The following is a 14,721-nucleotide window of genomic DNA, read 5'->3' on the forward strand; positions in this document are numbered from 1 at the left end:
ATTAATAAATATATAAAATAAATGTTTTATTTATATAAAGTATATAAATTATTTATAAAATTTAATTATTTTATATGTAAATTATAAAAAATATTTAAATATTATATATATTATATATAAGAATTAAATAATTAGTCAAATTCAAATATTTATCGAATTGAATAAGGTCATATCTGAATTCGAATCCGATTGACTATTTGATATGATTAAGATATCCGAATTTTATTGATTAGATATTCAAATTATCTGAATTTGATTCGATTATGCTAAAACTCAAATTCGAAATCAGATTTTCAAATACTATTGACACCACAGGCCATTTGCATATTATGGAGCAACTATGTAATGTATTTGTGCTAAAAAAAGTGAAGTGAATTGCTAGTATGAAAAACCTCAATCCCAAGAAAGTATTGAAGGGATCGCAAATCCTTGAAGGAGAAAGCACATCTAGAGAGGAAATGAGAGAAAAGACAGTTGCAGAATCGGACCTTGTGACAATTATGTCATCAATGTAGATGAGAATCGAACAAGTGTAGCCTCGAGTGAAGAACGTCATATAAATAAAGAGGAATCAGAAATAAAGCTAAAATCTCAAAGGAAGCCATTGAGCTTTTGAAACCATGTGTGGCTACTCGAACCAGAGGGTCAATGATTCGTAATCTAAATGTTTGCGAATTGGGAATTTAGAAAAACTTGAGATTTTTATAATAAAATGGATTTATTTTGGTGACTCAACCCAATGGGGATTAGAAATTCTTAGGGTTTAGGTACCAAGATACAATGTAGGAAGATGTTAGGCACCCCGCACATTCCCAGTTTAACCAGCCATTCACCAATTTTTTGATGATGATATTTAGTAACTTTTGGGCTTAAAAAAAAAAAAAAAAAAGAAAACAACCAGTACCCCAAGCAAGGCAACAAAGAAGAAGAATTAACAAAAATTCTAACTTCTAGCTACAAAGATGATAGATTTTGACTAATGCAAAAACTCTGGAATGTGGCCCAATACTTATGCCCGGACAGTGAGAAACTCCGTGATTCATGAGCTGGCTGAAGTCCAAATTAAAGCAAAGGGAATTATTTGAAGAAAAACTAATTCTGTCTATCAAAACAATGAAAAATAAAATAAAATAACAAATTTCATAAGTATGTAAAAAAATGCTTAGGAGTTCTAGTATTAATTCTAGTGTTATGTAGTTTAAATATATGGTTCTAACTTTAACAAAAATGAAAGAGAACCTTCTACTAAAACGAACAACTAGACAGGGGACACCGAATGTTTCAACATAGAGAGCTCAGAGCTAATAAGCTTCCTACTTTTGAAAAATGATGATTTAATAAGACAAAACTACAAATTGAAAAATTTAACTAAACAAGAAATGTTGAGCTTGGTCAATTTTGAAATCCAAAACTACATTGGGGCCCACTTAGAATCTTAACAACAAGAGTCATATTTATCTATTAATATAATTAACAAGTGCCCGTCCTGCTACTTTATTGTGTGATGAGGATGCATGAAATAAGAATCTAAAGACAAGATGAATTAGCTAAAAATCAATGAATCTAATTTCAACTAGTTATCATTCTGGATTTTTCTGTAACACTCTTTCGAACTTGAAGCTTCACTCCGCAACTATCACACACCCCACGAGACAAATTGAAACAACTCCAGGACTCGAAGCTTTTCTTTAAGGGGCCTATGAGTCAGATCTGGAGACGTGAGAGAGAGAGTGGTGAGAGTGGGGTTATAGAGGTGGGTTCTATCATGACCAAAGGCTCAGTTTGGAAGGAGTATAAATGCAAATTTGTAGAGTGCAAAACCTTGTATTTTGTATATATTTGCATTCTACAAATTTGCATTTGTACTCCTTCCAAACTGAGTCAAAAGCATAGTTTTCAAAATTGGATTGAGCTGGGGAACCGATCACTCTATTTTCCCCCAAAATCGGATTTTCCTCCAAAACCATTGATTTTGGTCAGCGAACTGCTGAACCAGGCGGGTTAATTATTCAAACGGTTTTGACCATTTTTCATTTTGTTTGAATTTTTTTATTTTCTTGTCATAATGGGCCGAGCATTCAATTTGAACGATCAAACCGTTCAACCCAATAACTGAACCCCTGACCATGGCCAAAAATAGCAATACCATGGATGATTTGGAGGAAACTGTTTAGCTGGACACAATCTTTCTTTAGATATAAGAATATTGGACTTGTGGATTAACAGTCTTCACTTCACCCAAGCCTTCCCTCTTATTGGGCCTGAAGTATAAGCCCAACCTGACCTATGTAAACGCATGCATTGGGCTACAATAATTATTGATATGTTGTCCATATAATTTAAGGAGTACACACACTTAGCAAGTCAAACTAATGGAAACATATATAGGGCAACATAGAGGATGGCTGGTATCAATGGAGATCTTTCCACATTACTTTTCCCTGTTCTCTTCCTTTAATTGATAGAAAGGAGGTTAATGGTTAGTTGTTAGGGGTTATAGAGTTGTAGACAGGATGTGTACTAGGTAAGGACCCCTTACATTACAGGCTTGAATGTGCATGTGCATGGTTAGATGAAAAGTATAAACCATGTTATTATTAATGTGAAGATGAAAATCTTTGGCAAGGACAGCTCAGGCCTATATGTCATTCAATTGGCCGGCAGCTCAGTTGAGGACTCTCTACCTTTAGGGAACCATATCTTTGTGTAGAGAGGATGAGAATAACTGATTGAAAAGATCCAACTTTGAATAAATAAAGGGAAATGAAATTCAGCAAGAATATCTCTCTTAAAAAGGGAACAATCTTCATATATATTACCTCTTTTTGGTTGATTTAAATTTATTGAAACTCAAGAAATAAAAATTGAAAAGAAAATTATGCTAATTACTTGTGTTAGCTTTGAAAAATAGGTTATATTCAACCATTAATCACATTAGGAATATATGTATCATATTTTTCTTTTTGTATTTTTGTAGGTTATTTTGTACCCGTACAGAAAGAAAAGCTAAGAATCATTCAAATGAACTCATCTTAAAATACATGATCTTCAACCTTGGGAATGGGAAATATATTGTACCCTAGAATCTGTTTTTCCTATGGTTTTTAAACCACGACGGTTGGCCCATTTGGTTCGGGAACCGTCTAGACAATCAGTTTTGTTTTACCCCAAATTCATCATTGGCCAGAAACTGTTGAATCAGTCAACGATCCTCCTCACAAGGGGCTGCCCCACAATGTCCCACAGCACATCCCTGCCGTGTATTGGGAATATCTTCCGATGATAATACCAGAATCGATATTATCATCATCGGGAGATATTCCCAATACACAGTGAGAATGTACTATGGGACGTTGTGAGGCGGCCCTTGTGTGTAGGAGATGTGAACTCGAAACATAAACCTTAAAGCCTTATGGACACGGGGTTTTAACCTTTTAGAGGACGAGAGCATTGCCAAATGCCAAGACAAACCCCATCCTTTGACAATAAAGGTCAAGTATCAACTCTAACGTGTGGGCAGGAATGGGCCAAAGACCTCCTCGGCTCCTCCTACAAATCTTCATTTCCTTGCATTCTCTTCGTAAATGCCTTTCTGTTATTCTCATAGCCCAAGTTTTTATCTTCGCATCAATGCTTTAATGAATGTAAATATGTGCATTGGAAGAGCTTTTACTTTCAAATCACGAGTCTATAGACTGAAAGCGAAGGCCTAGCCCATCTTCAATGGATCAAGGCACTAGCCACTAGGCTCTTGATTAAAGGAAACTTGTTAAAAAGCAATGAATCTTATCAAAGAATTCGGACAGTATCTTCCAACTTTTAATACACCATGTTGGCCCAGTATCTTCCTGTTTCCACAGAGAATTCGGACAAGGGTTGTTCGGCGATTCTCAGAAAACATTGGGGTCCGACTGCAATTACCGAAGAATACCAGTTGCCCTCATTTCCTAGATTCAGGCAAGATGGCCTCAGCCCTTTACAGAAATAAAATGGGTGTATTTGTCAATGGGCTGGGTCAGCGTAAATCGGGACAGACTCGCATGTAGGGCTGTCAATAGATCGGGTATACTTTATGGATAATGGTTTTGATTTCATGATTTTGTCTAGATTAATAATTATATTGGATTCATTCTAGTTCTTGACTATCCTGAACTGCTTAAGACTCAGAATTGATTATTTCAATAATTAACTCAAGCGAGTGGCCTTATCATCAACAATCTTAGTTTCACATAAAAACAAAAAATCAGGATACCATTACAAGTCTGATCCCTAAGACCTCCAACTGCGGCATGTCAGTCATACCCATGGTAGTTTCAGCCAAGGTTCTAAATATTGATACGTCCGATATGCCGATAGGGGTGTATCAGGTGATATTATTACTTTTTTTTTACTTTTTTTTTTTTTCAAAACTGATTTAGGGAACAGTTTAAGGTTCCTCTACCCCCTGAACCGACCAAAACCTACACCCTTTGTAGGGGCATATCGGGGTACTCCCGAAACAATAAGTATCAATCGATACATGTCGATGCTTTGAACATTGATTCCAGCTATAAATTCTTATAAAACACCTTGTGGTTGTTTAGGGTCAGACACCTCTGCCCTTAATTCCACCAAAAAATACCCGAGTCTCAAACATATCAATTTTCTTCCCCTCAATCCCCCAAGAAAACTACAGACAGAAAAACAAGAACAAAATAAAGACACAAAATAGACTATCCAAAAGAATAACAATCAAAAGAAAATACTACACAAAAGAAATAAATAGTACTATAGCCACCATAGTTACAAACACTATCCTTGAAAAAATACCAACTAAACTACTCAAACCATTACCCAATTCCTGGATCCGAATACCCAAATCCACCCTTTGCCTCTTACCTAACAACAAAGACTTTCCATGCAAACTCTTCAAAGTAGTTTCCAAATTTGCCTCCAATCTCTCCAGACAAATATCCAATTTGACAGACTCCTCCAAGTCTTTATCAAAATTTTCTGTCACATTACCAAACCCATCATCAAAATGCTCTAAACCCCCACCACCACATCAAACTACCACCATCATCAGAACAATCCAAAAAATCTCTAGAAGGTACCAAACTAATATCAGTGTACTACCTTGAATTCTGACCCAATGCAACCCCACTTCCAGAATCAGATGCCACAATCATCATTCACCAAATTCATCTCCAATGAATTACATAATAATAGCCATTTCTCTCTGGAAACAAGCTCTATTTGGAGTCAAGGACCTGGAAAGTTCATAGTTTGCTTGACAATTAAAGAAACTATCCATATTAGAGGATTCAAAACAAAATGGCTTATTATAGTTTCTTGAAAGATGACCAATCCAATCACAAATGTAACAGACTGGAGGCAAGTGTTCACATCTAAACACCGCCCACAAAGTCGGCACAACAAAAGCTCCACATTTTAAAGGTTGGTCTACAGAGATACCGACCTTTAATATAATAACCACTATTCTAAACATGATACGCATGACCAATCCTACTCTCAGTCATCAGCCCTATTTCATTACCAAACAGATCAAAAGACAAATCATGAATCTAGGCCCTCCTTTAAGGTGATAGATGGCATAGCTCTACCAAAAGACCAATCATGCAAAAGGACCCATTGCTAAATATATAGTAACATGGTCAAAACAACTTGAGCCCCTAAACAAAGTTCGAAAGTCCTACAAAGTAGAGGGTGTCAATTGGACAGGATTTGGTCCAATCCAATATGATTTTATTATAAATGGATCAAGTCCAATTCAATCCAATAAATATTATAGATCATTTTGGACCGGTCCAATACAATGTCTGAATCATCCAATATATTTAAATTTGTTTTGATTTAAATTGGTTTCAACCCAAACCCAGTCCGTTGACATCTATATTAATTCTTATCTTATATCAGTGGACCATAGGTATTTACTTAATCCAACCCAATCCAATATAAATTTATTACAGAGATGGCCAAGTCCAATCTAATCTAATAAATATTTTGGACCAGAGAATATATCTTGTTGGTCTGTCCAATCGGTCCAAATTGATTTTGGATTGGAAAACCGGCCCACTGACACTCTTACTACAAAGGGAGTATCATCACACCTTCCTCCGATGATATCCAAATGGCATGCAAAGCCTCAAAAGGAATCACCAACTTAGGGAAGACTCAACCAATTTACATAGTACCGCAACTTATCAAATTTAGCCAATTCCAATCTCTACCTTGTATCTACTGCATCAACTCCATAATCCTTACCCCCTCTGAAACCACTCCCTCAAAAGCATAGTACAAGTCTTGCTTTCATAATATCCATTCCAAAACAACCAATAGAAATAACGAAGAGAACAAAAGAAAGAAACCAACTTCAAATAGTAAGAAAAGTTCAAAAAGCAAAAACAGAAGACAAAAAGAAAGCAACAAGAAATTCCACCACCCAGGGGATAAAAGACCCATCGAGGAAACCAATTAGCCAACAAATAAAAGCAGACACCTTACAAACCAAAAATAGCCTTTACCCAGGGTCAGAATTTTTAGGCCCCTTTTTTGTCATTTTTTAACATTTTTAAGTCAGCAGATGGCATTCCTTTTTAATTTTGATGGTGACTCAATTTGGTAGCTTTTGCAGCGAAAACATATGATGCCTGATTCAAAATTCCAAGTAGATTCAATTTTTGGTTATTGTGCATGTTTGTTTTGTTTAGTTGGAGTTCTTTTAATGTTTGCATCTGATTTGAGGGTGTAATGACCTTTTCTTTGTTATTAAAATATTATAATTATTGTCTTATGATAAGTAATACTTTTGTTCTTTTATTCATGTTTGTACATAACTTGGGAGGACATTTGGAAAGTGATTTTAGGAAGATCTTCCAAAAGTTCAAGACCTTAAAAGATCCATGAGCTTTCATAGATATATCTTCAAAGACCAAAAACCATTTGATTACAATTTTTTTCAAAGATCTCAAAGCTAGAAGGACAAAAGACCATTTCGAAAACATATTTGTAAGTTCCTCTTACATACATGTAAAATGTCATGTGTTGGACCAAGTAACACATTCAAACATATAAATAGGACTCATGGGTCCCAGTTATACATTTACCTATACAAAATATTAAGGTAAGACCCACTCTTGCATTTTCCTATACAAGATATCAATGTAGTCCCCATCTATACATTAACATATGCGGTTATCACTTATGGGCGGCCTACTCACACATTCTTATACAAATAAATCAATGTAACTATTTTTAACAAATAAAAAACACTATTTCAATACATGAAACTTATTTAACATGAATAATCCTTTTTGACAAATAATTCAATACAAACAATCCAATACATGTCATCAAATAAAAACACAATACATCTGAAGAAAAAATACTAATTATGTTGCCCACCTTCTAATGTTCTTTGACTGAGAGCAAGTAACTCTCAAGTAGTAATGTTTTACCATTCAAAACATGATTTCATCTTGCTCTAGTTTCATCTATCTACATGCTTGGAACTAACATCAAGTGTTTTTTGGAAAAAAGAAAATTGTGGAGCATTCCCTCATCACCTTCAATTGGTGTTTTTGGTACCAATAAATCATTTCATTATTTATCTTATGTACGTGACAACCTAATGAAACTGTGTAACACAAAATATATAAAAACAATTTGTATTTTTTTATGCATTAAATATGATGGCATCAACTTCAAAATTAAAAATCTGGCTTTTAAGACACCAAAGCAACACTCTATAACATTTCTTAACAAAGAATTTACATAGTTGAATTTTTCTTCAATAGTTTAGAATGACTATTTCTTTCCATGAAGTCTTTTAAAGTGATACCTCTCAAAACAATAAGGGAATAAGAACCCAGAAATGGTTGTATATCTTTAACCAACCTTGTACTTAGACTTTAAATCTTGAACCTTATTGTTAAAGGCCTTTGTATTAAACTTCAATCTAAGTTTAGTAAAAAAGAAAGGCACTTTTAGCTTCATTCCATGCACTTGCCTTCAAACACCTTCCAATCATCCTGTCTTTTTGGACTTGTTCAATCAACAAATCTATGAAAATGTTTTCTTGGTTCAAAGTCTAATTTGCTTAAATAATTGGTGCATTGGTAGACATCTATAATGGTATCATTCACATAACAATCAAAAAATAAATAAATAAATAATGATTTGCAAGAATCGAAAGGTATAAACCAATAAAATGTGTTCATGCATACTAACATTCATTAAATGGGTGAGGAAACTACACCCGCTATGGTTATGTCCTTGAGTAGGCTAAACCAAGTAGTGGACTTGACCTAGGAATGTTACCACTTTTAGTGAACCAAGAAAGGAATAAATCAATTTCAATTTATTTTTTGTGAAAAATCAAAATTTATCCAAGTGAGGAGTAATTTTCTAATGCTTACAATTTATAAACTCCACATTAATCTAGAAGCATCTCTATCTATAGTACTATTAAAAGTATGAATGAGTATGAAGCTTTTGTTTGATTAAGATACCCCTATTTTTCATTTGATTTCTTTCTAATTGTGAGAGCAAAAAAGGTAATTTGAACTATTATTTTGCACCTCATTTAATTCGATCTCATTTATGTCTTTTTATATTTAAGGTGTTAACTCTCATTTATCTTTTATTACATCTTATTATTGACTAAAACACCCTTATTTATTAATTTGACCACTCTCTAATTATAAGGGTAGGAAACCATGGTTCAAAGTATCGATACGCCTCTGCGTATAGACATGGAATTAACTTTTTTTAGTTTTTTTTTTTCAAATTTTGGTTTTGGGGAGTTAGAAAATGTGACCCAAAAGATACGATACGATATGCCTAGTACGGGGCGCATCATATCAATTTTTTGAACCTTGTAGGAAATTTAATTTGAATTACTACTTTTCACCTCATTCAAGTCACTCACATTAAGTCTAACATTTAAGCTATTAACTCATTCTCTTTTGTTGAACCTTATATTTAAGCTATTTTTTATTATCAATAAATTCTATCAATTGAATCTATATCCAATACTTTTAACAATATAAAACCTATGACTTTTAAAATGAAATTGTTCTTATGCCTTAGTAGCAAGTAATTTAACCATCTAAATTAAAAGGGTCAACCCATGATATCATATTTAAATAATAAAACTTTTAAAATATAAATAAATAAATAATGAAAATATAGAAAAAATGAGAACATCTCTAATATTTTATATTAATCATACTAAAGAAAAATAAGTGTAATAAATAATAATTGTTCTTATTGATGTTGACAATGAAAGACAAATTTTAAAACTAACCCAAAAATGAAATTGTTTTCGTATTTGGTGGCGTGTCAACAATTCAACCTTTTGGGTCAAGTATGTCAACTCTTCATGTCAAAGTTAAATAATAAAATTTAAAAAACATCAAAACACGAAAAATGAAAAAAATAGAAATATTGATATTTTATATTAATATTATTAAAGAAAAATTTTGTGATAAATAAGAATTTTTTTTATTGGTGATTGAAATGAAATACAAATTAAATTTAAAACCATCTCAAAAATGAAGTCTTTTTCCTATTTGGTGTGTGTCAACAATTCCACCTAAGTGAAATGTGTCAACACTTGATATCATAATTAAATAATAAAAATAAAAAAGAAAGAAAGAAAAAAATTATGAAAAAATGCATAAATTTTATAGAAAAATGTGAACACATCTCTAATACTTCATATATATTAGTCATATTAAAGAAAATAAGTAATGAAATAAATAAGAATTATTTTTATGATGATGGAAATGAAAGATAAAATTTAATGCTAACCCAAAAGTGAAATTGTTTTCCTATTTGGTGGCCAAGTCAACAATATAATTCAACTTTTTTGTATCAAATGTGTCAACCATTTATATCATAAATAGATAAATTATGTATTTGGTTCCATGGGCGTTTATAGATGGGTCATTTATTTGTACTTTTTCACTTTAAACATTTCTTGTTTTTGTTGTTTGGCTAGGCATCACTTTAAATGTTTTTTACTTTTCACCTCAAATAATACCCATTAAAGTGCGTCACATCAGCATTTGGTTTCAAGAAACACTGGGGCATTGGGGAAAATGCCAATGCCTATGAGGCACTGATGTGGCGGCGTTTTTTCAATAAAGCCCACAAAACCAAACGTATGCAAAAAAGTTAAAAATATAAAACACTAAAAATTTTGTAGAAAACATTTAGACACATCTTTAAAATCACTAAGAACTATATTTATACACATAAATATAAAAACTTATAGAAAAAATTTAGAAACATATTATCACTACCATCATCTAAAATTGCCATGTATAATTTATAAAGCACCTATACATACATTAAAAATATATAATTTCGGTGATAACAAAAGTAAATACATAATTTCGGTTGTCTTTTTTTCTTCTTTCCCCCTTTTCCTGTGGGCAGAGCTGATCTTTTAACAACAAAACATGTTTCAACCCTCTACCAACTTCATCTAACACTGTACATTTCACTGAAACTGAGACCTATCATAAAAGTGGGACATGTGCCATGTATGAGATGTGTGGTATAAAATGATGTTGGTAGAGGGTTGGAACATGTATTGTTGGCAGGTGATCGGACTCGTATTGGGGGGAGGGTTGGCTGGAGCCACTGAATCCTGTTAAAAAGGGTTGAATTCGGTTCATAATGGAAAAATAATCCGAGCCAATATCCTCTTGGGTCTAACCTAACCGTGAAAAAGGACCAGGCTAGCCAAGTCCTTGGGTTGGTGGGTCCATGGTAGGTTAATCCTGGTTGAATTGGTATCCCCCAGCCCGATCCAAGACTAGACCTGGGAGGAGTTGGCCAACCTGGATACTGAAAGGTTTAGTTCTGGCCAACAATTACCAGCTAAGAGAGAGAAATGTAGGAGGGAGGGCTGAAGAAGCCCAAATTCTGGGAGAACCCATTTCGGTGTCAATATAATAGGAAGAATGGCACAAATAACAAACAAAGACAAGAGAGAGAGAGAGAGAGAGAGAGAGAGAGAGAGAGTACTCTCAATCCCAAAGCCCCAACGTCTGTCTTTAAAATCCTCTCCGTTGGAGGGCTTAATCGTCTCTCCAACATATCTTCTTCTCTATTTCATTTCTCCACTGCTAATTAATCTCCGATGGCAAAGATGACACACCAAAATCAGACAAACACCGCAAACAGCAGCAATTGTAATGGTAGCAACACCATACCTGCAACAAAGCTGAAACGAACCAGGAAGAGTGTCCCAAGAGACTCTCCCACTCAACGTAGCTCAATCTACCGAGGAGTCACGAGGTTGAATTCTGTTCATGGGTCATTCAAATTTTCCTGATCAATTCTTTACATATTTTTAACTTGTCATTGTTTCAGGCATCGCTGGACGGGTCGATATGAGGCTCATTTGTGGGATAAGAATTGCTGGAGTGAATCTCAAAAGAAGAAAGGAAGACAAGGTTCCTTGATCATCTCCTGTTGCGATTGCATCCTTCTCTTTCTCTTCCATGAAATTGAATTAATATTTCTCTCTCTCTCTCTTTTTTTTTTTTTTTTTTTTTTTTGCTTTTCCTCCAACTGGGTTTTGTGGCGATTCGAATGAAATACAGTCTATCTTGGTAAGTACAACATTTTTTCGTGTTAAGTCAAACAAGAACGGTATTAGTTCAAACATTCAGGCGAAAATTCGAAGTTCACGTGTTCAACCCAAGAACATCCAAAAGGATTTCATGTTTCTGTCTTGAAACATGATATTTGTTGTCTGAACCCAGTTGTGGTTTTGGCTGCTCAGGAGCTTACGACGACGAGGAAGCAGCAGCACATGCTTATGACTTGGCAGCATTGAAGTACTGGGGACAAGACACTGTACTTAATTTTCCGGTGAGTCTATTCTCATTCCTTTAATGTGTTCAGTTCTAATCTTTGGCTCATCTCATCTGAATGAGTCCGGCCGGGTTGGCTGGAGACAAAAGTTAGGGCTGCAACATGGAGCGGATTAGCCTGAACCAGCCCGAAAATGTTAGGTTTGATCGGGTCGGGTTGAGGTTTGAGTTAGGGTTGAAAAGCATGAATCCAACTTAATTTTAGGTTGAATTAAAGTTGAAACCTTGACCAAACATGGTAACCATGTTCTTTTATGCACAGGGAATGTTCCGTAACATGGTCTTGTGAACTGATTTTATTTTCAAAACAAAACCAACCATATTGTCAAACACCTAGAAATGGTGCTAAAATAATAACATTTCACAAAAGGAAGTAGTGAAATGAAGCCAACCTGAACTAAACCTGATCCTAACCCAACATAATGTTTTAAGGTTGGATTCGGGTAAGGCAACTGCTCATTTGGTTAGGGTTGTCTTAATCAGACCTAACCTGAACCGACTTAATGTCATGCTAGTAATGGTTTAATTGAATGTGATTACCACAGTTATCGACATACCAAGAAGAGCTAAAAGAAATGGAGAGCCTGTCCAGAGAAGAATACATCGGATCATTGAGAAGGTAATTTCAACAGTTACTAAAAAGAAATCCAAATTTGCTGAATAACTGAGGTGTTTATATGGATTGAATTTTCAGGAAAAGTAGTGGGTTTTCCAGGGGAGTCTCAAAGTACCGTGGGGTTGCAAGGTAACTATGGAATTAAATGAATAGCAAATAAAATCTATTTAGAAATCCCCTCTAATGTATATGGAAAGTTCCAACTTTTCAACAAACAGTGTACTTCACAAGGACTATGGTACCTACTTTACATTCAAAACATAGGACATTTGGCAAGGAGCATTTACTCACAGCTTCACATGTTAGGTTTTCTCTCTCTTTTTTATGTTCGTCAATTAAATAGATTTGGAACAGGAGAATTATTCAACCAAACAGCAAGGCCAAAGTACCCCAACCATGTATAATAGCTTCATGACATCAACTACTTCTCTATGGAATTCTGTATTGATAACTGATGTTCACTTTGCAGACATCACCATAATGGAAGATGGGAAGCTCGGATTGGCAGAGTTTTTGGTAACAAATACCTCTACCTTGGAACATTTGGTAATTCCTTCTAAAACCTTTAATTACTTAACAACCTCTCTCTCTCTCTCTAATCCCATAAGTTAGGTAACTTAAAAAGGTTGTCTCTCTACACCCACCCATCCACCCAACAAAACACATATACTGTGTTTGGTTAAGTAGAGCTTTTACTCATTCCACACCCACCCACAAACACAGAAATTGAGCTTAGTTTGGCAATTCTTTCAGCCATCCCACCTTTTTTTCTCATTTTGGTAAGCTAGAGCACAACTACCTGAGAGTCAATACCACATTCCCATAAGCAATAAAAATTCTAGGATGAGAAATTGAATGACTTCTTGACACCCTTTTCTGCAACAACTGAAACAATAGCTGGGACCCAATTTCCTATAGGCCGACCTTGGATGAATTATCCAATGACACGTGTCATATAATATATAGTGCCACTTGTCAAAATGGGAGTCCAATAAGACCATGCCCCATTGCAGCTTTGCTGGTTAATACTAAGTTGGAGACTGGTGATATAAGTAAATTTCTAGTTAGTTGGGAGAGAGATCAACAACTCCCAACGGCTATTTAAAGATTTCAAACTTCCAGCAATAATTTCTGTTCAACCCCCCACCTCCACCGAATCTTCTAGTTAATTGATATTTTTAATTCCCGAATTACCCCTAACATTTCCCTCTATTTCGCTGCAGCCACCCAAGAGGAAGCAGCAGCTGCGTACGATATAGCAGCTATCGAGTACCGGGGACTCAACGCCGTTACCAACTTCGACATCAGCCGTTACATCAAGTGCTTCCGACCCAACCCCGATAACCCGGATAACAACCCAAACCCGAACCTTGACCCTATTCACAAGCTTGGGCCTAGCTTTCTCCACCACCAGAACTCCGGCGTGGGCGAGCCGGCCGTTACTCAGCCGCGACCAACCGGCAGCCCCACCGCCTCGTCGGCACTGGGGCTGCTGCTTCAGTCTTCGAAGTTGAAGGAGATGCTCGAGAGGACGTCGACGGCCGACTCCCCGTCTACCCCGCCGGAATCTGAGGCTGACCCGCCTCGGTGCAGTTTTCCGGATGACATACAGACGTACTTCGATTGCCCAGATTCCGGAAGCTACGCCGACCTGGACGACCTTATTATCTTTGACGATCTTGACTCGTTCGTGCCTTCGATCTATGAGTGTGAATTGGATGGTTAGTGGAGAAACTCAGCGATTTATTCTGTCCTTGATGTTCGATTAGGGAACAAAATTAGGGTTTAGAAATCATAAACAGGTTTTGTCAACAGAAGAAAAGAACGGTTGGACCCGATTAGAAAGAACAGAAGTAAAAACAAGAAAGAGAAATCCTGTTTGCAGGGTTAAGCTTACAAATTATTGTTTTCTTTTTTGGTAAACAATTCTTGGTTCGTTTTATATACGTAGAGACAAATTAGTTTTTTGAGGACACGTGTCAATTTGAATTCGTCCCCTTTTAATTTCTCCTATTTTTTACTTTTACTTCGTTGTTCAATTGCAATTTAGATGTATCTTCCTTACAATTTTTTGGTAAATCTTTTTTAGCTTATAATTTGATTTCCTGTAAATTCACTTGTTACAAAATTTAGAATGCACCAAATAAGTACATTTTATAAGATAATGCTCTTAACATGATTGGTTAAGAAATGATGTTTGAAGTTAAAAGGGGC

General features: G+C 35.2%; 1 protein-coding gene across 2 annotated transcripts; it reads left to right on the top strand.

The window, feature by feature from the left end:
- Positions 1-10,991: 10,991 nt before the first annotated feature.
- Positions 10,992-14,517, top strand: ADAP (ARIA-interacting double AP2 domain protein). Of its 2 annotated transcripts, XM_088968336.1 has the most exons (8): positions 10,998-11,310; positions 11,386-11,468; positions 11,619-11,627; positions 11,801-11,889; positions 12,437-12,510; positions 12,586-12,636; positions 12,977-13,053; positions 13,731-14,517. In XM_088968336.1, exons 1-8 carry the CDS (start codon positions 11,153-11,155, stop codon positions 14,231-14,233), a joined length of 1,044 nt encoding a protein of 347 aa, XP_088824462.1. In that variant the 5' UTR covers positions 10,998-11,152; the 3' UTR covers positions 14,234-14,517. The 2 variants fall into 2 exon arrangements, with proteins under 2 accessions (XP_088824463.1, XP_088824462.1); XM_088968337.1 differs by lacking the exon at positions 11,619-11,627 and having other exon boundaries at positions 10,992-11,310.
- Positions 14,518-14,721: the final 204 nt, after the last annotated feature.

Source organism: Nelumbo lutea, chromosome 2, assembly GCF_056320005.1.
Source record: "Nelumbo lutea isolate HS-2025 chromosome 2, American lotus-T2T, whole genome shotgun sequence".
NCBI lineage: Eukaryota > Viridiplantae > Streptophyta > Magnoliopsida > Proteales > Nelumbonaceae > Nelumbo > Nelumbo lutea.